The 24,387-nt window shown below is 48.4% G+C and overlaps 1 protein-coding gene across 7 annotated transcripts in view; it reads right to left on the bottom strand.

Moving 5' to 3' along the window:
• Positions 1-24,387, bottom strand: part of DCAF11 (DDB1 and CUL4 associated factor 11) — a 717,991-nt gene that overhangs the window by 313,572 nt on the left and 380,032 nt on the right. For all 7 annotated transcript variants that reach the window (XM_078644967.1, XM_078644970.1, XM_078644968.1 and 4 more), the window contains one exon: positions 14,784-14,890. In XM_078644967.1, coding sequence (XP_078501093.1) covers positions 14,784-14,890 — 107 coding nt within the window. The remainder of the gene's footprint in view (positions 1-14,783; positions 14,891-24,387) is intronic.

Raw genomic sequence — 24,387 nt, forward strand, 5'->3', positions numbered from 1 at the left:
TAGGTCCCTATTGTCTGGATCCGTTGCAGTGGAGAAGTGTGGCTCAATGGTTAGAGCGGCAGAGTGGAGAAGTGTGGCTCAATGGTTAGAGCGGCAGACCCTGATGCAGAGGTCTAGCCCGGGACCAGGGTTCAATTCCCCGCCTCGGCGGGTCTTGGGCTCAAAATTCCACGGACCTGATAATTCTCGCCTCGGTGCCTATTCCAATCATGGAGTCCCACTCTGCAACTCTGGGCAATAGCTTGCTTAATCTCCACAACGGCCCCCACAACGCTAAGGATGCCTGGCCTCCACCTTGGGGGTGCCCAGGAGTGGACACCTCACAGGGAAAGCCAGGATGGGTTCCACAGCGGTTTTCGTACAAGTGCCTTGAGACCCTTGCGGGTGGGTAGTGCGCTCTACAAGTATCAATTTACATTACATTACATTTACATTACATTACATCTTCAGTATCACTGAATTTGGTGCACCCAGTTACAATGAGTTGCAATATTTCAATATACACAGATTTACGCTCCTCACCACTTGTGACCTGGTGGTAGTAGGCAGCAGCAAAAGGATCTTTCTTAGGGCTCTAATCAAGGAGAAACAGGTGCCAACTGTTTTATAAACCTTTGAGTCCAGCTGAAGATTGTCATCCAGCATGACTCCCAAATTAAGTACTGTTGTAGCTGGAGTTAATGGTTTGTCTGTGGGGATGAGTCGGAATTCAGTAGGGAAGAGGCAAGCAATTTTATTCAAAGAACAATATACGATTTCCGTTTTGTCCCCATTAAATTGTAGAGAGTTATTTTTTAGCCAGTTTGTGGTGCTTTGCATACACTCCTGGAATTTATCCATAGAGACTACCTGGTTTCCTTCTAGTGAGAACATCAGTTGCGTGTCATCTGCATAGTTGACTATTTCAATGTCAAAGGACTTAATAATGTTTCAACAAAATGGCCGAAAGGAGGGAGCTGCTGGGATGAGCTCCTGGTCGAGGAATCACAAGAGTGTAAATCCTGACAGCAACGACCCCCCCGAGCCCCCTCCTCAGACCGGCAAAGCAAACTATTGTCCGCACCGGCGACACTGCGAAGATCCAGGACCAAGGAATCTCTGGAACCCCGAAGTAAACTGCACTGGGGTCGGGTCAGCTTGCCCCGGAGAGCTGGCCGTGAATCCGCCAGAGCTGCCACCACCAAAGGCAAGGAGACTGGATCGACCCACCCTCCCTCCCCGCAGCCCCAACGAAAGTTAGTGAAACAGAATTGCACTCACCGAACCCGGGGGAGTAGCGGAGCAGGCCTGGGAGCGAGCATGGGACCAGGAGAGGCGCAGAAGGCTTAGGGTGCGGAGACCCCCTCCCCCGGAGACCGGCAGAGGAACTTCGGAGCATTTTGGGGAATGGTCCGACCCCTGATGGGAGGCAGAATCGGCAAGGCGACACAGATTCGATGGAGGAGGAGATGGTAGCGGCCGATCTCCATCACGCCCCCTGCAAAAGTCCCAGCAAACTCGGTGCTCTCCCTGTTAGAGACTGCAAAAAAAGCACCGGAGCACTGCTGAATGGGAGATGACCCCCGAGTCGGGCTGAAGGGACATCAGTATCAGGAAAGCCTCAACGGAGGTAAAGCCCCAACTCGCACGACTGATAAGGGGCCGCCTGACCCCAAAATGGCCACCAATTCAGACTCAGTCTCAGAAAGAAAAGACTCACTCACACCAGATCTCTCACACATCCGGAGATGATCAGAGTCTCACTGCCTGCATTCTCCAACAAGGCAATACAGCCCCCAGGCAGGAGAGACGGGCCTCTGGCTGTACAATTCTCAAGGCCTTACGTCAGAGGGAAACCCCCCCAAGCTGGCCAAAAGGAAGCAGGGGCATCTTAAACACTCACATTATTGCACAGGGGCTGCCTGACCCCAAATTAGCCGCCCATATGACGAAATCATTGTGCTGGTGCCAGGCCGCCTATCCACTCGGAGGTGAACATAGCCCTACCGCCCGCTCTATCCTTCAGGATAATACATCCTCATGGCAGGAGGTTTGTACCTCCGTATGACCTATCTAGCAGGCCTCATTCTAGAATGAATCCCCCCTAGCGGGCCCCAAGGAAGGAGCTGCCTGGATGAGCACCTGGTCTGGAAGCACTGCCCAAGACTGGAAATACCCGCAGGTTCACCTCGACCCAGCAACATCAGGTTAGTAGGACCCTCATCACGCGGTGCACCCAAAAGAGGTGAGCCCGGGGGCACACCACACTATGAATACCATCCTCCAGAGAGTCTTCCCCTTTAACTACCCCACCGTGCACCTCATCAAGCAGCTCCCCCCCAAGGCACGGCACGGCACGGCACTTGCCCCCCTACACACTAGAGGATCATCTCCTCGTACAGTCTAGCCAAGATGCCTCCGGCCATGCAAACGGACGACTACCCGCGCCCTACCCCTAACTACCCAACACCCCACGGTCAGAACGCATTCGCTATAACTTACCCCCACAGACTCTGTTAAAGCGAAAAAACTCTTTGAACTCAGAGTTATCAGACAATTCCCCGAAACGCTAATCGTAGATACATACCACTGCTCATCTAGAGGGCAGCTGAAAATAGACTTCATCTTTTCCACTGACAGACCCGACCACTGGGTCAACATCCTCAACTCACACCTCCTAGTCTTCAAAACCACCATCACAGCCATAAGCTAACTATCTCCCTACAGAAACACCAGACCCTTACCGGCTGCATCTCCATAACCATTTTCGAAAATGGCACCATCCTGACACAGGCAAAAAACGAGAACCTCGAGTTCTTTGACTCCCTTTTCCTCTGGCTGAAGAGGACAACTTCTCGTATCACACCACACTCGCGGACCTCCCATAAGGGTAAACACCAACACCCATCAAGACATAGGACCCCGCACGCGCCCTCTCCCCGAACCCCTCCCTCACCCTCCAACGTCATATACCACCAACCGTACCCCGCAACGAAGGTTCCAACCCCCGCCCAACCCTACCCCACCACAATCATAGTCAGCACACTAGAGGAGCCCCACTCCCATTCACAACTGCTCCACGGCCCACCCCCACAACCACCCATAGCGCAGCCAGGCACCCGGCCAGAGATAGCTCTCCCACTTCCTCGGAACCCTACTAGAAATAACGATACTTGCGGCTCGCCCACCTACATCCAACAAGACGGGACCGCACACTCCTCCCCAGCGCAGAGCACCACCCTTCTTCCCCCTCCCACCCGCACAAATAACCTGTCGCATTGCCTCAGCCTTCTTGAAGCTCAGCTTGAAACCACAGAGATAGTTCCCCCCACCTCCACTGAACCCTATTAGAAACAACGATACATGCGGCTTGCCCACCATCTCCCAACAAGACAGGACCGCACACTTCTCCCCGCTAACCCCGAACACATCACCGTACAGCCTTCACAGAGAGGGACTCCACTTGTCTTAACACAGGACCCCCCTCCCCCCCAACTAACTCCTCACCCAAGTCCTCGATTCAAGTAATTACATGAGTGGGTAGGGAACATCCCCCCCACCCCCTAGAATCCCTAGATCTCCGGCACACCTAACCTCCCTAACCAGAGCCCAACCCAGCAAGTTGAGGTCCGATGAAGAACCCCTCATCAAATGCATGCTCATCAACAGCAGATCTGCTTCCAAACATGAAACAGATTTAGCAGAGCTATCCTCTTCCATGAACTTGATGTAGCTTTCATCACGGAAACCTGGCTCAACACCGTGTCCGACCCCATCATGGACTTGCTGGTGCCGCCCGGATTTTCAATAACCTACAAAGACCGACATAAGCAGAGAGGCGGAGGCTTAGCTATCATTCATAAAAGTATCTTCTCTATCACAGAAAGCTCACCGTGCCTGTATAGCTCCTTCGAATGCCTCTCAATCAACATCAAATCATGCGCGAACAGATCGATACTCTGCCATCTCTTGTATCATCCTCCAGGCAATTCCAAGGAATTTGGAGCACAGCTCTCTGACTTAATTACCCACTGCGCGCTCAACAACGCCAACAGCATGATCCTGGGCATTCTCAACATAAGATGGAACGAAACAAATAACCCGCACATCCAATCTCTCAACAGCCTCCTGCTAGAAAATGATCTGATACAACACTGCTCAGAAGAAACGCACCACAGAGGAGCGATACTGGACACAATCATTTCGGACAAAAACACCATCACTATTGACTATATTATTCCAGTAGACTGGTCAGATCATCACATTATTCTTTTCTGCATGAACCAACCGGCCCTAACTCAACCCACAAAACAAGCTCTTCCCAAATGGGTCAGAAACACTGCTCAAGTCCCGCAGGCCAACCTTGTGGAAGAACTAAGCACGCTACTCCCAAGCACGACGGAGCACCTCTCAACCACAGAGCTCATCTCTCTCTACCATTCCAACATGACGTCCACCTTAGACCGCCTGGCGCCCTTGAAACTAAAAAAAAACCAGAAGCACCCCCTTCCGATCTTGGTTCACCTCAGACATCTATGATGAAAGAAGACATCTTAGATCCCTAGAAAGAATCTGGAGGAGCAATCCCTCCTCCCTCCACCATGATCAACTCAAGGTAGCACGCAGAAACTACAATAAGCACATCAGGAACAAAAAGACCTCTTTCTTCTGCTCCGCTCTAGACAATGCAAAAAACCGACCCAAAGAACTCTAACATCATCAGAAGCCAAACATCCAAACTGAATACATCCTAGTTAGTGGCCTCCAATGAACAATGTGACAATTTTGCCAGCTTTTTCAACGAAAAAATTGCCAAGATCGATCTTTCTCTCCTCAGCACAAATCCCTCCTCTCATAGGGAGACCAAGACTCTAGCAATGAAGGTCATCACCCGAGTGAACCCACCCACTCACTGGTCCGTCTTCACTCCCATTCAGGAAGCAGAGATAGTTAATCTGATCGCCAATGCCAAACCGTCATCTCACTCCCTAGATCAGCTTCCTACGAACCTGGCCAAAGACTTGAAGCTTATCCTAGCCTCAATTTGGTGCAAGATCATCAACAGCTCTATAAGCTCGGGAACTATCCCTGACTGCCTCAAGGTCGGCCAAGTCACGCGCTACTAAAAAAAACAGGGCTAGACAGGGAGGATATGAACAACTTTAGACCCATGTCGAACCTACCTCTCTTATCCAAAATTCTGGAAAGATGTGTTCGGCCACAGTTAACCCAACACTTGGAGAACATCAAGCTCCTAGACCCGAATCAATCAGGATTCAGAAAGGGATGCAGCACTGAAACCGCAATCCAAAACGTCATAGACGATCTACACAAATCACTTGACTCAGACCAATGCTGCCTTCTCATTCCCCTAGACTTTTCAGCTGCTTTCAATACAGTTGATCACACCTTGCTCCTCAAAGTCCTTCAAGAAAGACGGTCCTAAATTGGTTCTCCTCCTTTCTACACAACCGCTCGCAAAGAATAAAAATTAAAAACTTTGAATCCAACACACAACCCGTCATCAGAGGCGTCCCACAAGGGTCAGTACTCTCTCCCCAACTCTTCAACATCTACATGGAACCCCTCACCACACTACTCCGGAATTCCAACATCCCCTTCCACCTCTACGCGGATGACACGCAGCTTTATCTGGAAACCACCTCCATGGACGACATACACAAACTAAATGGCATGCTCAAAGAGGTCCAACAATGGCTCTCACTGAACCACCTTAAACTTAATCAAGAGAAAACTGAAGTTCTACTCATCTCCAACAGAGACGAAAACCCCAAAATCGAAGAATGGCTTAAAGCCGTCGACGCCCTCAATGGTACCCTCAAGCCAACGGACTTGGTAAAGTCCCTAGGTATCACCCTAGACCCCAAACTAGACATGAAAAAACACATCTCTAGATCTGCCAAAAGCACGTTTCTCAATCTGAAACTTCTATACAAAATAAAACCCTGCCTTCCTCCGAAAGACCTTCAACAGGCCACTCAAGCACTGGTGCTCTCCAGAATTGACTATGGAATCGCAGCCCTGACTGGGTCAGCCAAATCTCACCTAGGCCCCCTGAAAACCACCCTCAATGCAACAGCAAGAATGGTCACAGGGGGGGAGGAGCCAAGATGGCGATCGGAACGGTCGCATAACCGCCTCGCTCCGTGATCTCTTCCTCCCCGCCACCTATCCTGTATTTCATCCTGTTCGGGGTGTTCCGAATTTGGTCACTGAGGAAGAGCCGTCACTTACCATCCTTTTCCGGGGCTCTGGCGTGCAGTGGTTCCGGCGTTCTGCCCTGGTCGCTTTGTTGGCCTTCCCGGCCCTGACGCCGGGGCCTCGAGTGCTGTGTCTGCCCGGAGATGTTCGGAGTGCCGGCGGTCCGGAACCGGTGGAGAGACCCGATGGTGGGAGCCTGAGAGCCGCGGGCCGGGACCCCCGGGGCAGACCCGCCCCCGCTGGTGGGCCACCCCGCATGTCCGTTCGCCTACCGGCCCGAAGAAGAGAAGCCGCGCTGTCCGGCACCCCTCAAGTGTGAAACCCACTCCTGTTGTTAGTCCCGCCCGGGATCCGGTGCTGGGCTCCCCCCGAGTGCTGTGGGGAGCACGCCCGTTCTTCTGGTGACTCTCCTTTCTCCGCCGAGCGCCATCCGCCGCGGTTTGGCGGTGAGCCCTGGGGCCGCCGGTGCTCCTGATGGACTTGGAAGAACCTGCGGCGATGGCGGAGGGTGCTGCACCTAAGATGGCGGATGGCCCCTCGGGGTGTCTTTCTCCTGGAGACAGGGAGGTTGCCGCATTTGCTTTCTCCGGCCCTCGTTTGGTTTGGGCGGCCCCTACTCGGAGTGTTATCTGGTTTGCCCTGTCTGCTCTGCGGATCGACCTGTCCTTGAAATGTCGAGCCTTGGAGTTGCGGATAGCTGCCATGGTGGCTCCGCCATTTTGTGACGAAGTGTCGTCTCCCCGAATTGTACTGCCTGAAACTTCGCCGGCGGCTGTGCTGGGATCTCCGGCTGGGTGCTCGATTCTATGGGATCTAGCGGACCCGGTGCCGATGCTGCAGTGCTTTCTACATCCTGTTTTCTTTGCTTCGTGCTGGACGGCCCAGATACTGTGCTTGACCACGTGGATCTTTGAGGAACTTTTGCATTCTGACTGTTGCCGAGTTCTCCTGGTTGCTTCTAGTTTGCCGGGACGATGTTTTGCGGAGATCCCACCGGCTTTTCCTGACTGGTATGGACCCACTGTGTTCTGCTGTTTTTTGGCTGTGGCGGGGTTGGGAAGCTCGACTCTTCATAAAAGTGGACAGGGGAGATCGTGCCCGGATGCCTGTGGGACCCTTTTTACATGGCATCTCCGGGCCTCGTTATTCTGGATGGTTCCTGTTTACATCCTGGTGTAGGCTTTTCTTGATTCTCCTTTTCGACCTCGATTAGTGCATTATTGTTGCGGGGGGGTAGTGTTTTATGTCTCGGTCGCTGGCTCCTCTCCTCTCTCTTTCTTCCTTTTCCTCTCCTTCCTTTTCTTATTCCCCTCTCTTTCTTCGTTATAATTCCCTTTCTCTTTTTCTATATTTCGGGTGACTCTGGGCGACAGGCACGCTGTTTAGTGGGGTAGGCCGTAGCCATTACAGTGTTGTAGGGTGGGGGGGGTGTTTGTTATTTTAGTTTGTTTTATTCTATGGTCCCTTTTTTGCCTTTTTCCAGGGGGTGGGCTATGTCCCTTGGTGTTTACTCCTCTGTTTTGCTAGCGTCTGCACTTTCTCCTTTTTCGGGGTGGGTGGGCTGTACGTGTGGCGTCCACTTTATTTGTTTGCTGGTATTCTTCCTCTATTCTGCACCTGATATGGGCGTGTGAGGTCTTTGGGCTTCGCCCTACTGTGGTCGTCTGCTTGCGTGGGGGGCTATTTCCCTCCCGCCCCCCCCCCCCTTCTTTTCTGTATATGTTGCATGACGCGCTGGTAGATATGGTTGCTGCCTCCTTTATATAATGTAAAATGAAACCTCTTTTATCCTGGCGCTGGCGATGTGACGACTTTATTTGCATCCATCCTGTATTCACCCTATCGTATACATTGCTTTGTTATTTTGATTCTCCTGACTTTGCGGCCGGCCCCTGTGGTTGTAGGCCAGCGCTTGTACTTATACGTGTCTTTCAATAAAGGTTTAAAAAAAAAAAAAAAGAATGGTCACAGGAACCAAGAAATTCGATTACATTTCTCCTGCACTCAAGTAGCTGAAATGGCTCCCAATTGAACAACGAGCCAGCTTCCGAACAGCATGCCTTACGCACGAAGCCCTTCACACAGGCAAACCAGAATACCTGGCCGCTAAACTCAAAAGGGCCGGCCAGTCCAGGAATCTCAGAAGCTCCAACACGCTCCTTCTTATTCCATTGATATCTCGGAAACGCAAAACCACAACTAAATCCTTAGCGGGAAATGCACCCAAGATCTGGAACTCCACCCCCCCCCCCCCATTAGAACTACCACCTATTTCCCTAAATTCAAGACCCTACTCAAAGCCCTCTTCCTAGAGCGCACTTGAACTTAACAAGAAGAACACATGATACTCCGGTAAGAGTTCGACACCGCACCACAACCTCGTCTGAGAATTACATTCACCGGAATCTACAACCACACCTCGTCTTACTTGATAGTCACCCCTCTCGCTATCAGCAAACTAACTCCTCTGTTCAAACCCCTCAGCTGCGACCCTCCCGTTTGACCACAAGAACTGTATGGTAATTTTGTATGCAATGCTCTTAACTTTACAAGCTGTGCATTCTGCCTCCGCGGGTAAGGCGCATAATTGTACCTGCTGTGAAGCGCACTGATACCCTTGGGTCCAGCTAGCGCTATACAAAACTTATAAATAAATAATAATAAATAAATGAGTGGGGACAGATAAATATTAAATAGGATCGGACATATTGCTGATACCTGCGGTACCCCATGGCAAACGAGGTTCTTTGGAGATGTGAAAGGTGGAATTGTCACCGCCTGCTGCCTGCCCGTCAAATAGGACCGCAGCCATTTCAATGCCAGATGCTTCACTTCGATATTCTCAAGTCTTTTCAGTAAAATACTGTGGTTCACCATATCAAATGCGGCAGACATATCTAATAGAACCAATACGGTCAAGTTCCCATTATCGGCCCGCATTCTCAGGTTATCAAGGACTGTCACTAGGGCGGTTTCTGATCCGTACCCAGGACGAAATCCAAATGGAGACTCATCTAGCAGATGATTTTCTTCTAGAAAGTGGGAGAGTGATTTACTGACTGCTCGCTCCAGAATTTTTACAGGTTAGGGCAGCAGATAGGCCTAAAATTGGATGGGCAAACAGGATCAAGTGTGGGTTTCTTGAGCAACGTAGTCACCACTGCCTGCTTCCAGCCTTCTGGCACAGTTCCTTTTTTCAGTGATATGCAGCATATATGCTACAGCCGCGGAAATAGTTCTACATTTAAATCTTTCCATATCCTCTGTGGAAGAGGAACTAGTGGAGAGCCAGAGGACACACTCTCAGGCTAGTTTATTAAATATTTCCTCAGTGGGAGTATGAACACACTCTAGCATTGCTTGTTGATCATTGTTTATTGCCTCTTCCTGTTGCTCTACCACGGTTGTTATGAATAGATCATGTTCAGCATCCATGCTAGTTTTGTTGTTTGAATTAAGACCGTCAATAATTTTGTTGATCTCCTCATCAAATAGACAGCAAGATCATCACAAAGCTTTTGTGTCTCCCTAATCTTCTTGTTCACATAAGCTGGATTAGATAGGTCCTTCACTATGTTAAAGAGGGTTCTTGCCCTATTAGGAGCATGCAAGATGGTTTTAGCATTTTATTCAGCTTTTGACCTAGCAATCGCTTTTTTATATGAGACATGTTGTATTTTCAGAGCTTTTTTGTCTGAGTCCGCATAGAGCTTCCTCCATTTTCTTTCGGCCTTTTTGAAGTTTTTTCTCAACAATTTCAGGTTCCCTCTGTACCAGAGGGCTGAAGGTTTCTTTATGTTCTTGAACCGCTTTACTGGAATAATCTGATCCAGAGTGTGGTTAAGTTGATCACAGAAAGTCTGATTGTTTTCTTCCACTGACTTACTAATATATTCTGTTCCGAGAGTAGCTAAACATGTTTATTTAGCAGTATATTACATTAACAACAAATTATGTGAACTGTTTACCAGAGCAAATATGTATTTTTTTAAATATAATAATGAGATTGGTGATGTAAGTAACATTTCGGTGTTAAACATTCACGTAATGTCATACTATTAAACCTGTATGCTTTGTCTGTAAAACTATAAAATACATGCTGTTTTGGGAACAACCAGTATTTTATGCATTTTGCTTTTAGCTTCAGAGCAGTGAGGGTTAAACAGTGAGGGTTGGCAGATCCACGGGGAGGGCGTGGCTTGGCAGCCGATGGAGGAAGACGGGTGAGCGCTGAGCTCCGCGTCGGCCTCCCCTAGTTATACTGGCAATCCTAATCCTGGTGGCTCTGCAGCCCTGATTCTGCCCGCATCTCCTCCCGCTAACCTGAGGACCCGATCGGAGGCGGTGGGCTCGGCCCCCTGACAGCGTGGTGCCCGCGCCGCGCCGGTGAACTGCTGGGCGGAGACGGCCATTTTGCGGCCTGGACAACCGGCCGCATCCCCGACCTCGGGTGAACGAGAAGCCGGCCCGCGGTGGTGGCTGGTCGGCCGCCGGCGGCCACGAAGACCGGAGCTCCGGAGGTCCGGGCTCCCACGACGGCGGAACCCGGGCTGTCCTGCCGCAGCATTTGTGAGGGAGCGAGGCGGGGCGCCTGCGGGAGAAGAGACCAGCCGCGGCCGTCGGCCCTGAAGGCCTGCTGAGCGCCTTGACGGAGCGCGAGACTGGGGTAAGGCCTGCCCCTGCATGACCCACCAGAGTGGGGGCGGACAGCAGCTGGCCCCCGTCCGCTCACTGGTGGGGTATCCCGCTGAGAACTAGCAGCGGGACGCGGGACTAGGATGGGGCCTGACCCCGCATGGACCACCGAGGCGAAGACAGCCCAGCGCTAACCACTAGCCGCTTGTCATAGAGGGGCCCCACTGGCACCGGAGGGCCTGACGACCCGGCATTGGGGGCACCCGGGAAGGCTGGATCTCTAAGGGCCCTGCCAGAGGAGGCAGCAGTGGGAGGCTGAGGCCCGGCCTGGAACCCTACAGACGTGACGGGTCCCGCTCTCCGGGACCGGCCCTTGTCCAGGGAGTTGATCCCCGACCCCCCACGTGGTTGGGACCTTGGACGGCTGCCCTCCGACGCCATTTTGGGGCTGACTGCACTCGGCGTCACTTCTGAACCCAGAGGCGCAGCGCGCCAGGAGGGGATCCTAGTGACCGGGGACCGGCAGAGCAGAAAGTGGTGTCCTGGTGCCACTGGGGAGTCGCTGGTTTTGTGGATCGGCGGAACCAACAGGGGGGCAGCGTGGGGAGTGACCCCAGGACTTGTGGCCTAGAAAGTCGACACTGGAGGTGGACGCCATCCCTGCTGCCACTGTGACGAGTCGGGACCATCATCATGGGGAAACGCCCGAAGCCCCCCCCGGCTGCTGCTGGAGGAGCGACGAACGCCCAGGGCCCCTCACTGACCGCTAGTCCGGCGGCGGAACTGCCACAAAGCCAGCTGGAACAGATCCTTAAGGCCATCGCCGACACCAGGGAGGCCCTGCATCACGACATCGGGCTGGTGTCCACGAACCTGGGCCTTTTGCGTGCGGACCACGGCAAGTTGGCGGACCGGGTCAAGCAGACCGAGATCCGGATAGACGCACTGGAACCCGCGACGAAAGCGGCGGACACCCTGATGGGGGAGCTACAGCAAAGGGTGCGACTACTAGAGCAAAGGGCGGAAGATGCTGAAGGGCGCAACCGCCGCAACAACATCCGCGTGGTGGGCCTGCCGGAGAAGATTGAGGGGACAGACATGCTGAGCTATCTGGAGACCTGGCTGCGAGACAGGGTTGTACCGGAGGGTCTGTCGCCGTTCTACACTCTGGAACGGGCTCACCGGGTGCCGGCTCGCCCCCCGGCCGAGGGTCGGCCACCCCGCCCGGTGGTGGCGCGATTGCTGCACTACAGAGATCGGGACCTCATTCTACAAAAGGCACGAGCTCTGGGGCCCTATAAGGTAGACAATGCCCAGGTCTCCATCTATCCAGACTACTCCTTGGAAGTCCAGAGACAGAGGTCAACTTTCCTGGCGGTCAAGAAGGCGCTTCGGGAGGAGGGCGTCCGCTACTCTCTCCTATTCCCGGCTTCGGCCCTCTTAGACGGCAACATTAACAGAGCGATTCGGAGTTTGCAGGGCTGTATGGGATTCTGGCGCACACTACCGCTCTCGGTTGCGGGGCGAGTCGCGTTATTGAAAATGGTGGCACTTCCCCGACTGTTATATCTGTTTCGCACCCTGCCGATCTGGATCCCGGCGCCGGTTTTCAACAGACTCCGCTCCCTAACATCAGAGTTCATCTGGAGTTCCGGTAGAAGACGGGTAGCGCTGGCCACGATGATGCGCCCTAGAGCAGAAGGAGGCCTCGCAGCCCCGGATTTTGAATGGTACTACTTGGCAGCACAGCTACAGTGGCTCACCCAGGCGGTGGCATTGGAGTTCCGGGGCCCAGAGGGAATTGCGGGCAAACTGTTCCCGAGACACATCATCTCCTTTATAATCATGGGCCAGAAACTGGACCTTGCCCAGCTCACACTAGAGGAACGCACGATTCGCAGCAGTTGGCTTCGGTGCCACAGGCGATCTGGTGCCGCTCCCCCCTACGCACCTGAAATCCCGTTAGGGATGTGCACGGCCTTCCCGCACGGTGGTGACTGGTCGGCACTGGCGATCTGGGAGGAGCTTGGCTTGCAGATGGTCGGCGATCTCTACAAAGATGGCTCGCTGCTCACGTTCCAAGAGCTGCGGGACGCTTATGACCTACCGAGGGGGGGCTACCTACTGCACGCTTCGTTAGTGGCTGGTATTCGCCGCCACTGGAAGAGTGGGCTCACCGAGCCGCCAACCTCGGAATGCTGCCAATACGTGGTAATGGCCGCTGGCACCTATAAGGCCGTCACATGCCTCTACCGAAGGCTGTCGACTGCTGCCCTGAGACCCCTGGACGAGCTGCGAACCAAGTGGGAGGGGGACATTGGTCGACCTATTCCTGAGACGACATGGCCGCAACTGCTGCGCCGAGCATGGAAGGGCACTAGGAACGCCAGGTTTCAACTGGTCCAGTTCTTCACTCTGCACCGGGCATACCTAACGCCAATTAAAATCTCGCAATATTTCGAGGGTGCATCCTCGCTATGTCCCAGGTGTAGGACAGCGGATGCGGACTTCGCACACATGTTTTGGACCTGTAACACGCTAGCGGGTTACTGGGAGGCGGTGATGTCCTGCCTGAATGCTGTCACGGACCGGCAGATCGATCCCGACATGGGTACATGTCTACTATTGTGGTTCCCCCACACCCCTCGCACTCGAGTCACCAGTAAATTCTACGACTTGGGTTTGATACTGGCCAAACGGGAAATCACCATGCACTGGAAATCTAACCAGGGTCCCAGCTACTTGCGGTGGAAGACTACTCTGGAGCGCTGGGCGAAGGCTGAGAGTACCTTGCGGCTGCGACAGGCCAGAAGCCTAGATAACGACAAGGCATTAGAGGTGGCTAGGGCGTGGGAAGCACTAGTGGTGGCGCTCCAGCAACCAGAGGGTGATATGAGCGAGGACGAAGATGGTACACTGGGATAAGAAACCCGAGTTAAGGGATTCCTCACACCCACCATGGTGCACACACTATACACACTAATGATAGCAGATCCAAGGGCACTGGTACCACACTGGAGGATGACACCTGCCCTTTACCGAGGTTCTTACCAGGGAAGGGAATGTGTTGACATGTAAACAATCAGGAGGGAGGAGTATGACACACCGGCTACAGAGGAGGGATAAGGGGCGGGATAACCTAGTTGGGGGAATGTTCTATCTAAATGGCATTTTGTTGGAACTGTATTGATATACTGACTCATCGGCTAATGCCTTGATCGCTTTATCCTTGTAATGTAATTTCTACACCTGACTGCCAATAAAAATTATTTTTACAAAAAAAAACAGTGAGGGTTGGCAAGAGGTCATTTGCTTAGACTTTGAATGAGGCAGACCTTATGTCAGTCTGCTTTATAGGGCTATTTAGCTATTTGTAGTATTTTGCTCGTGATTTGATTATGCTACCTTTGTTGAATGATTAACTCATCTTTTTGCTTTCTGCAATTATTATATTAATTGTTGAATAAATTAACAGAACTGAGATAATTATCTCAAGACTTTTCTTAATGTTTTTGGATGATTATATGATACCACGATTTCTCCCTTTCTCACACTTGGCCCCAGCAAAATAATATATTTATATCATTTGTATAGTGCTTCTGAACCAATATGTGAAAGGGCGTTTTAAATAAAACAATATTTAAGCCTTCATCTGAATAAGAAGCAAAGAGAACAAGAACTCACATAAGAAGGTAAGAAAGAACATAGTAGTATATTATTTCTCTGGCCACCGAGTTTATATCATTTTAAAGTGATATTAAAATGATAGCTTTAGGAAACATCACTAAAGTTAGTTAAAGGTGTCACTGAAAAATGTGCTGGCAAAAGATGGCATGTTCCATAAAATGTTATGTGTGCATCGGTACAAATTGGATGGGAAGCACAGGGAATAAACTACCCAACCGGTTAGGCTAGTATATTTATTGGCCTCCCGATTGAACACTTACCGAACTACTGACAATCTTCTCTTGATAAGGATGCCAGCTGACGTCGCGAACACAGGCACGATGACTGGTCAGTCTCTTCACAAGTTTACCTGTCAGGAGGTCGTATACTTTTACAAGAGAGAAAAAAAGTAATTACTTTACGCACACAGCTGCGGAATGGCATTAAAACCTCACTACTAGGAACATGCAGCTCTTCTTCATATGGTACCAAAATATTAACACTTACACCATAATTACAGTCGGCCCTAAAAAGGGTGCAACTTATATATTCTGACACTGCAGGGATCAGAATTTGTTCTGTATGAATAATAGCACCCAGTTAAAACTACTGTCTGAAAAACAAAGCATACAGTGTGGACCACATCAATGTTCTATAATTTATCAGTGCGGTGCTTATCACACAAATCGTAATCGCAATATGTGCTGTAAGAAGAGACGTTATCGCATATGGATTAGTGTAACTGTTCTGGGCCTGAATCCTTTTGACACAGATGTGCTTTACTCAACAAAACCTGGAAATTATAAGCACCTCCTTTCATACATTTAAGTGCTGTGCATGACTCTCATAAAATATTTCAGAAATCTGACTGTTTTCATATATCCCAGACTCTCGTTGCCCACCATCCTATCTTGGCTGTGCCACTGGTCTCTTCTATGATCTCCAGGAAGGTGGGCCAGCCTATCCACGTGTCTTAGTAGCAAGAGTGAGTAGGGAGCGATCAGCTTTATGCAAGAAAGTTAACACCTACAAGCACCCGTTTGGTGGTTAATCTGTATCTGAATCACCCAGTTTTCATGCAGTTTGTTCTACAGGATTCTTAATTTGTCAACAGAAAAACCCATAGTAAGACTATCAAAATTAGGCATGTTAGTTTCTACCAGTCATGAGAAGCAATACTGGTTTTAATTTAACATGTGATAACCCATATGTTTCTTGTTGGAAATCTATATATTTTAATCAATTACCAAAACAAAATCAAGTACTGGTTTCAATGCTGTCAGAATGGCCACATAAATGCCAATCCAGAAACAGCCTCATGTTTATTCTCAAGCTACAGAGGACTAAAAGGTAAGGTACTCATTATTGTAGCCCTAAAAGTCCCACCATGAGTCAGATGCAATATCTCTACAAGTCATGTAATGGAAGTTGTTCGCTTCACCATCGAAGAAGGGTTTGAATTGTTGTCACTGTCTAATTTGAATGGTATGTTTAACACAGCAGCTGAAAAAGTTACCTAGCTATTAAGAGTTTTCTGCATCTGTGTGTTACAACAGTATATTGATTTATATGCTCTGATGAACTGCCCAGTCATCAAAGAGTAAATCTGGTATATAAATGTCTTAACTTTAGCAAGCGTTGGTAAAGCCAAAAGGTCTTGCCTTTGAGATACAGTGGCTTTGCAGCGCAAAGTCTTTTTGTGGGCATGTAAATCAAAACCAAATTAAAAAGAAGTATCACAAAATCACTTTTTTCCCTTTAAGATAGAGAGTAGGGCAGCAATTTGCTACCTGCTCCAATATCAAAATAAATAAAAATGTAATATTTTGAAAAACAATCTTGGGAGTGGGGGCAACGGAGGGGCAGAAGGAAAAAAGAAGCACATGAGTAGACGCAACAACACAGGGTAAGAAAAAGGGAGTTTTTGTGAGGAAAAAGCACACGAGACAGGTTGCAAAACGAGGGAGACCGCAACACGGAACTTGGGAGAATGTTTTTTTTTGCGGATGGGTGAGAAGCACACGAGGAAGAGAGCTGAAAAACGTGAGCAGCCAATCAGAGGGTTGGTAAGGAAGCTATGCTCTACAGGAGGGACAAACAACACAAGATGAACAAACTGCGACAATGAAAGCTAGCGAATAAGCAAGCGAGTGTGACAATAAAACCAACCAATGGTAAGTAATGGGCAGGCTGTAAGCCCCTGTAAGCTCTTGGTAAGCCCGCTATAGGGCTTTTGTGCTGTCTGGTAGGCTCAATCAAAAGCAAAAAAGCACTAAAATATGATTCCATATTACAAGCCCATCCAAATAATTTCTTTGCGGTGTCTTTTTTTTTTTTTAAGACAAGTGGACGCCAAGTCAGATTTTCGTATCATGAATAACAGTAGCATATTTTTTTGTTATCTGACTCATGGGCTAAGTGACTGTTGCAAGTTAAGCCATGAACGCTACTAACGCTGAAAAACTGTAACTACAAATAAATACCTCTTTCCAATGCTGGAGGTTTCATAGATTCACCGATTACAGTACACAGCAGTGATTGTAATGTTTGTTTTCTAATGGCACCGTTTAATGCAATAAATCAGCCCTCCACCTATGTTGTTGATCAGTAAATTCTGTCCTTTATTAAAAGGTCTTAAGATTTAAACTATTGAATTGATTTTCTCAATTCTCTAGTTTAGTTGATGCAATTCCTTACAAATCTTAAATATCCAAAGTGTGGAACAATCCCTCTGCAGGAGTTTTTTTTAAAGGATACTAGGCAAAGATACTGTCTCGTTAACAGGAAGGGTGTTGCTTTTTTAGCAATGAACTTTAGGCAAATGCTTGAGCCCACACTGTCTCAAGACTTGTATTTCAGTGACTCTTCTGGCAGAAGCTATAGCATGTTAGATTTTACATGTAAATGTGCATCTGTCCACTTTGCCTTTAATATTCTTTTGAGCCCACTGAAATTTCCCCTACTAATGAACTAAACTCTATATGTTCTAGCTAATTCCTCTACTCAACTCTGTTCAACATCTCCCCTTGATCTTTAATCTCTTGTGCATCTGGTCAGGCTTCATCGCCTGTGCTTTGCAGTCTTTCTCCTGCGAGTCCCTTCTCTTCTATTAACATACCATTTCTATTTGAAATTATCTTTTCTAGCTCTACTTTTTGATCATATTTGTCCAGTCTACTTTCCCCTATCCGGTAGTCAAATCTTTCTTGAGTTCCCTCCATTCCTGTTTCTCACTTCACCTCACTCTTGACACTTTTCTCCCTCTGTTTTTCCAAAAAACGCCAATCTGTAGGTCTTCAGTCTTTAACCAATCTTTTTGTCTCTCTCAATTTTCCTCATCTGTTTGAGTCTCAAGAGCCCTCTCTTAGCTTCAAATTCTCTGAATTCTATCCTACCATTATTTCTACATATGCTACAAGTTGATATAGAGAATGCCTGAATTGAACTCAAGCACTGATTATTGCTTAGGGCCACACTGCAGTCCATCTTTTTTCACCCACTGTCACTTGAGAGGAGACCAGCCATATGGAAATCGTTATTAGCCACACTCCATTAAGAACAACTCAGTCGAACCAGACATTCAAGGTCTCTTCCAGACAACACAAGCAAACCCATACCAGTTTTGACGTACTTGGGCGTTGTCAGACAGGTATTGCTTGAGTCTTATGGCATAATGAGCACTAGACCCTTGCCTGGGGATACTTGTCACACTTAGGATGTCTTCTACAACAAAGTGATGAAAGGAATACTTGAAATAATCTCTGCCACTGGCAAATTCTTATTTCATCCACTATGTTGCTCTAGACAAAGACCCGTCATGTGGCAAATCAGTCTTGATCCTGCTCCAATAGGAACAGCATATGGAAAATGATGAGAAACAATCTATATTTGGACCTTGATGAATACTGGAATTTGGGCAAATGTAGGAGAATAGATTAATGTCCAAATGTAGTGCTACCATGCTCTGAACATCTAAAAGAAAGTTCCATCCACTAAAATAAACATTCTTTCAATGTTCCTAGATCTGCCCTAAATTTAGACTGTTGTCACGGAGTCAAGTGGATTTATACACACAGCAGAATTATCTATGAGACTACAGTGGGTAGATACGAAGGAGCCTATATAATTTAAAGGAAAATGCTACTTACCAGTATGCATCTGTTCTTGGCATGTAGAGCTGCAGAGTCGTACACTTTGCATTAGATCGCCACCTGGTGTTGGGCTCGGATGATTGCAGGTGTTGTCTTCTTGGAAGAAGTCTTTGTAGTCACGAGATAGGTGACTCCTCCCTTGGACAATACTGCGCATGGGCATCGGCTCCATCGTTAGATTGTTTTTCGCCATGATGGGAAATGATGGAGTTAGTAGAAGTAAAGAGAAAAGGATGTCCATGCGTGTGCATCTAAGTAAGATGAAAACTGGAACGGATACAAGTCCCGGGGAGGCGGGAGGGCGTGTACGACTCTGCAGCTCTACATGCCAAGAACAGATGCATACTGGCAAGTAGCATTTTCCGTTCGAGGCATACGAGCTGCAGATCGTACACTTTGCATCGATTGTGCAGCAGTGTCTCCCCTAGCGGTGGTCGCTTGTATCCGTTGTAGTAGTTTGAAAGAGTGTTTTAAGGACAGCTCGGCCTACTGCAGCTTGCTGCTTGGCTTGCACATCAACACAATAGTGTGTAGTGAAGGTGTGTGGTGTAGACCATGTTGCTGCCTTACATGTATCCTTTAGTGGTATGTTTCCTAAGAAAGCCATAGAGGCTCCTAGTTTGCGAGTGGAGTGCGCTCTAGGAGGAACTGTTAGTGTACGTTTAGCTTTTTGATAGCAGATTTGTATACACTTTACAATCCACCTTGCAATCCCACTTTTAGAGATGGGGTTGCCTTTATGTCGAGGAGAGAAAGATACAAACAACTGTTTTGTCTTTCTAAAGGATTTAGTCCTATCTATATAGTATAAAAGAGCTCTTTTAACATCTAATGTGTGTAAAGCCCTTTCTGCTACAAAGTCTGGGTTTTGGAAAAACACAGATAACTCTACAAATTGGTTTAGGTGAAAAGCAGTGATAACCTTTGGGAGAAATTTTGGATTAGACCTAAGAACCACTTTATTAGGATGTATTTGAAAAAATGGTTCTTGTATAGTGAACGCTTGTATTTCACTTACTCTTCTGAGAGAGGTAAAGGCAACAAGGAAAGCTGTTTTCCATGTTAGGAATTGCAGTTCACATTTATGTAGAGGCTCGAAAGGGGGTCCCATGAGTCTTGTGAGGACAATGTTCAGGTTCCATACAGGAGAAGGTGGTAACCTGGGTGGGATTACTCTTTTTAATCCTTCCATGAATGCTTTGATTGCAGGTACTCTGAAAAGAGATAGATGCTGCCTGCTTTGTAAATAGGCTGCAATTGCTGCAAGATGTAGGCGTATGGAAGAATAAGCCAAATTAGACCTTTGTAGATGTAAAAGGTAACAAATGATATTTTGGATGGAAGCATCCAGTGGATCAATGTCATTATTTTTGCAATAGATTGCAAATCTTTTCCATTTAGTGGCATAACACGCTCTGGTAGTGGGTTTCCTAGCCTCTTTGATGATATTCATAGAGTCTGGTGGTAGGTTTAGATATCCAAAGACTTCAGGAGCCAGATCGCCAAATTCAGTTGGTTTGGGTCTGGGTGTCTGATTTCTCCATGGTTCTGTGTTAACAGTGATGGTGTGAGCTGTAACTTTTGATGTGGAACCAGAGAGAGATCTAGTAGTGTGGTGAACCACGGCTGGCGTGCCCATGTGGGAGCTACTAGTATCAGTTTGAGAGACTGTTGTCTGAGCTTGCGCACTATTAGTGGAATGAGTGGGAGAGGTGGAAAAGCTTATGCAAATCTGCCAAACCAATTCATCCATATCGCATTGCCTTCGGACAGTGGGTGTGGAAACCTGGCGGCAAAGGTTGGGCATTTTGCATTGTCGTGGGTGGCAAACAGATCTATGTGTGGATGCCCCCACATTTGGAAGAATGGCTGAAGAACTTGTGGATGTAGTTCCCATTCGTGAATCTGGTGTGACTGCCGACTTAACAGTTCAACAGTTCAGCTATCTGATTGTGAACTCTTGGAAGGTGTTCTGCTAGCAGATGTAGGTTTTGAGGAATGGCCCATCTCCAAATGTTCTGTGCGAGCTGGGACAGTTGCAGAGAGTGTGTCCCCCCCTGTTTTTGTATATAGTACATGGCTGTCATATTGTCCGTCCGGATTAAGACAGCTTTGTTCCGTACTTGAAGTTGGAACGACATGAGTGCTAAGAATATTGCTAGCTGCTCTAGATGGTTGATATGGAACAGTTTTTGTTGGTTATGCCATTGACCCTGAGTCGTATGATGTAAGAGATGGGCTCCCCATCCTGTGAGGGATGCGTCTGTAGTGAGCACTACTTAAACCCAGATCTTTTGACTGGGTGTGAGTGTTTGATTGATTCAGATGCTCCGTCCATCACCACCCCCTTTTGTACCGCTTTTGGCCGCCATAACTGTGGCAGGGTATGCTCAGACGTGAGTCCCTTGCTCACTTTGCCACTGGATTCAAGCAAGCCGGGCTGAAGACGGCTGGAATGCCAGAAACCGGTCCTCGGAAGCTTGTTTCCGGTCCAGGGAAGACATGGCTTGGCGGTTCGGACTGGACTGTTCCCATGAGGCACAGGGTCAGACTGATTTGCATATAGCCATGTCTAAACTGGGGTGGCAGAGTGGGCTAAAGAACTGTGATGGATTAAACCCAGATCTTTTGACTGGGTGTGAGTGTTTGATTGATTCAGATGCTCCGTCCATCACCACCCCCTTTTGTACCGCTTTTGGCCGCCATAGGTGTGGCAGGGTATGCTCAGACGTGAGTCCCGTGCTCACTTTGCCACTGGATTCACGCAAGCCGGGCTGAAGACTGCTGGAATGCCAGAAACCGGTCCTCGGAAGCTTGTTTCCGGTCCAGGGGAGACATGGCTTGGCGGTTCGGGCTGGACTGTTCCCATGAGGCACAGGGTCAGACTGATTTGCATATAGCCATGTCTGAACTGGGGTGGCAGAGTGGGCTAAAGAACGGTGATGGATTAAACCCAGATCTTTTGACTGGGTGTGAGTGTTTGATTGATTCAGATGCTCCGTCCATCACCACCCCCTTTTGTTACCACCCCCTTTTGTACCACTACTTGTGGAACAGGCTCGAGGAACTGCGCCCTTTTGTTAAGTTTTTGGTGTTCCACCACTGCAGAGAGCAATGTGTGCGGCTGTCCACTGTCGGTTGACCTTGAGCCGGGTTCCATTGTTGTGCTATGCATTCCTGTAATGGTCGCATTGGCAATCTTGCGTGTGGTACTATGAAGATGCAAGATGCCATCATGCCGATTAGTCTCATGAACACTCTGGCTTGGAGAGAGTGTTGTTGGTGAAAAGTGGAAACTAAGGCTTGAATGCTTTGTATCCTGGCTGGACTGGGATATGCTAGGGCTGTTGAAGTGTCTATTGTAGCTGCTAGATACTGATGTACATGCGAAGGTTGCAGGTGCGACTTGGTGTCGTTTATTGTGAACCCCAAGTTGTGCAATGTTTGAATTGTCTGATGTGTGTGTTGGACACATTGGTTGAATGATTTGGCTTTTATGAGCCAATCGTCCAGATAAGGGAAGACATGAATCTGCTGTCTTCGGAGATGTGCCGCTACTACTGCTAAGCACTTTGTGAACACCCGAGGAGCTGTTGTGACTCCAAAGGGAAGGACTTTGAACTGATAGTGCGGTCCTTGTATTACAAACCTTAGATACTTCCTGTGGGCAGGATGTATAGGAATGTGAAAGTAGGCGTCCTTTAGGTCTAATGTTGAAAGGAAATCGCCTTGCTGCAGTAGTGGGAGCACTTGTTGCAGAGTGATCATATGAAAATGATCTGACTGAATGTACTGGTTGAGGGGCCTGAGGTCGAGAATTGGTCTCAGTGTCCCGTCCTTCTTGGGAATTAGAAAGTACAGCGAATAAACCCCTGTTCCTTGTTCTTCTAAAGGAACTAGTTGAATAGCATCTTTTTGTAGAAGTGATAGAACTTCTTGTTGAAGCAGAGTCAGATGGTCTGTGGACATTGGACGCTGCCTGGGAGGTATGTTCGGAGGGGTTGCTGTAAGTTCTAGGCAGTAGCCATGTTGGATAATCTGTTTTACCCACTTGTCTGTTGTAATGGAGTGCCAGACAGGCAGGAACTGCGTTAATCTGCCCCCTACAGGAGTGGAATGCTGTTGGAGGAGCAGAGGGAAGTCACTGTTTTGTTGCGGAAGAGGATCGGTTGCTGTTGTTACCGCGACCTCTTCCTTTGCTATTGTTGCCTCTGTATCTTCCTCTAAAATATCCCTTGTTAGAGGATGTTTGTGTGTGTGACTTGAAAGATGTGGTAGTATCTGCTCCAGTTTGCTTGGAGCCTCCTCTATAGAAGGAGCGACGAAAGGAACCTCTAGCTTGTGTGGACTGTAAAGCCCCCATAGACTTGGCGGTGTCCGTGTCTTTTTTCATCTTTTCAAATGTAGTGTCTACTTCTGGGCCAAATAATTGGTTCTGATTAAATGGTTGGTTCAAAATAGTGGTTTGCACTTCTTGTTTGAACCCTGAAATGCGTAACCACACATGTCTCTTGAGTACAACACTGGTATTTACAGCTCGAGATGCTGTGTCTGCGACATCTAGTCCACATTTTATAACGGCATTGGATATTAGTTTGCCTTCCTGTATAAGGTCTGTTGCCTGATCTTTTTACTGGTCTGGCAGGTGCTCAAGTAGTTTCTCTAATTGATCGTAATGAGTCCTGTCGTAACGAGAGAGGAGGGCTTGTGTATTTGCTATATGCCAAATATTTGTAGCTTGTGCAGCTATTCTTTTACCTGACACATCAATAACTTTGGATTCCTTGTCAGGTGGGGGCGCTTCACCAGAAGTTTGAGAGTTTTCCCGTTTCCTAGCATTGGACACAACTAATGAATCTAGTGGTAGGTGTCCTTTAATGTAGACTGGATCTGTGGGTGCAGGCCTATATTATTTCTCAATTCTGGGATTTATTATCCCGGAATTGAGAAATTCTGGAGCATGCTTAATGACCCCCTTAATCATAGGCAGAATCTGAGCAGATCTTTGTGAATTTTCAAATGTATCTAGGAGAAAATCTTCCTCCACCTCAACAGAATGCATTGGCACTCCATGGTAAACAGCAGCTCTGTTTAAGAGATTACTAAAACCCATATTATCTTCTGGAGGAGAAGGTTTGGTTGGGTATGACTGTGGATCAGGAATGTCGGGCACATTTTGAGGGTTTGTAAAATCCCATGGTACATTTTTGGGGTTCGAAAAATCCCATATACCCTCATCTACAGGGTATGAATCAGGTTCTCCTATATCCTCCCCTCCCCCTATATCATATGCATCATCAGTATGCTGAGGTGAATGTGATGATACTGGAGAATGTACAGGAGAGACTTGAGGAGAAGTGTGAGGACGAACAGGAGAGGAAGGAGGCATAGGAGAGGGAGGGTGCATCGGAGACGTAGCACAGTCCTTTTTCTTGGCAGGTACTACAGGTGTGGGTGGAGTATCTGCTGGTCTCTTTTTAGGAGGTATAGCACCTACATGACCTGTCTTTGGGTTTATGTAGATCTTCTTTTGTCGAGGTTCTGGTGTAAAAAGTTCTTCCTCATCTACAACCTTCTTAGGCGTCAATTTTTTCGGCTCAGGCGGAGGTTGCTTTGTATCTTTAGCCTTGGGAGGTAGTAAAACGTCCTGTGGCAAAGTTTTCGGTGCCGAAGGTGTTGTTTTTGGCTTATTAGGTGTGGTCAAGGGTTTATGAGCCTCGGAATCAGGCCTCGT

This window comes from Lissotriton helveticus, chromosome 5_1, assembly GCF_964261635.1.
Source record: "Lissotriton helveticus chromosome 5_1, aLisHel1.1, whole genome shotgun sequence".
Classification (NCBI taxonomy): Eukaryota; Metazoa; Chordata; class Amphibia; order Caudata; family Salamandridae; genus Lissotriton; species Lissotriton helveticus.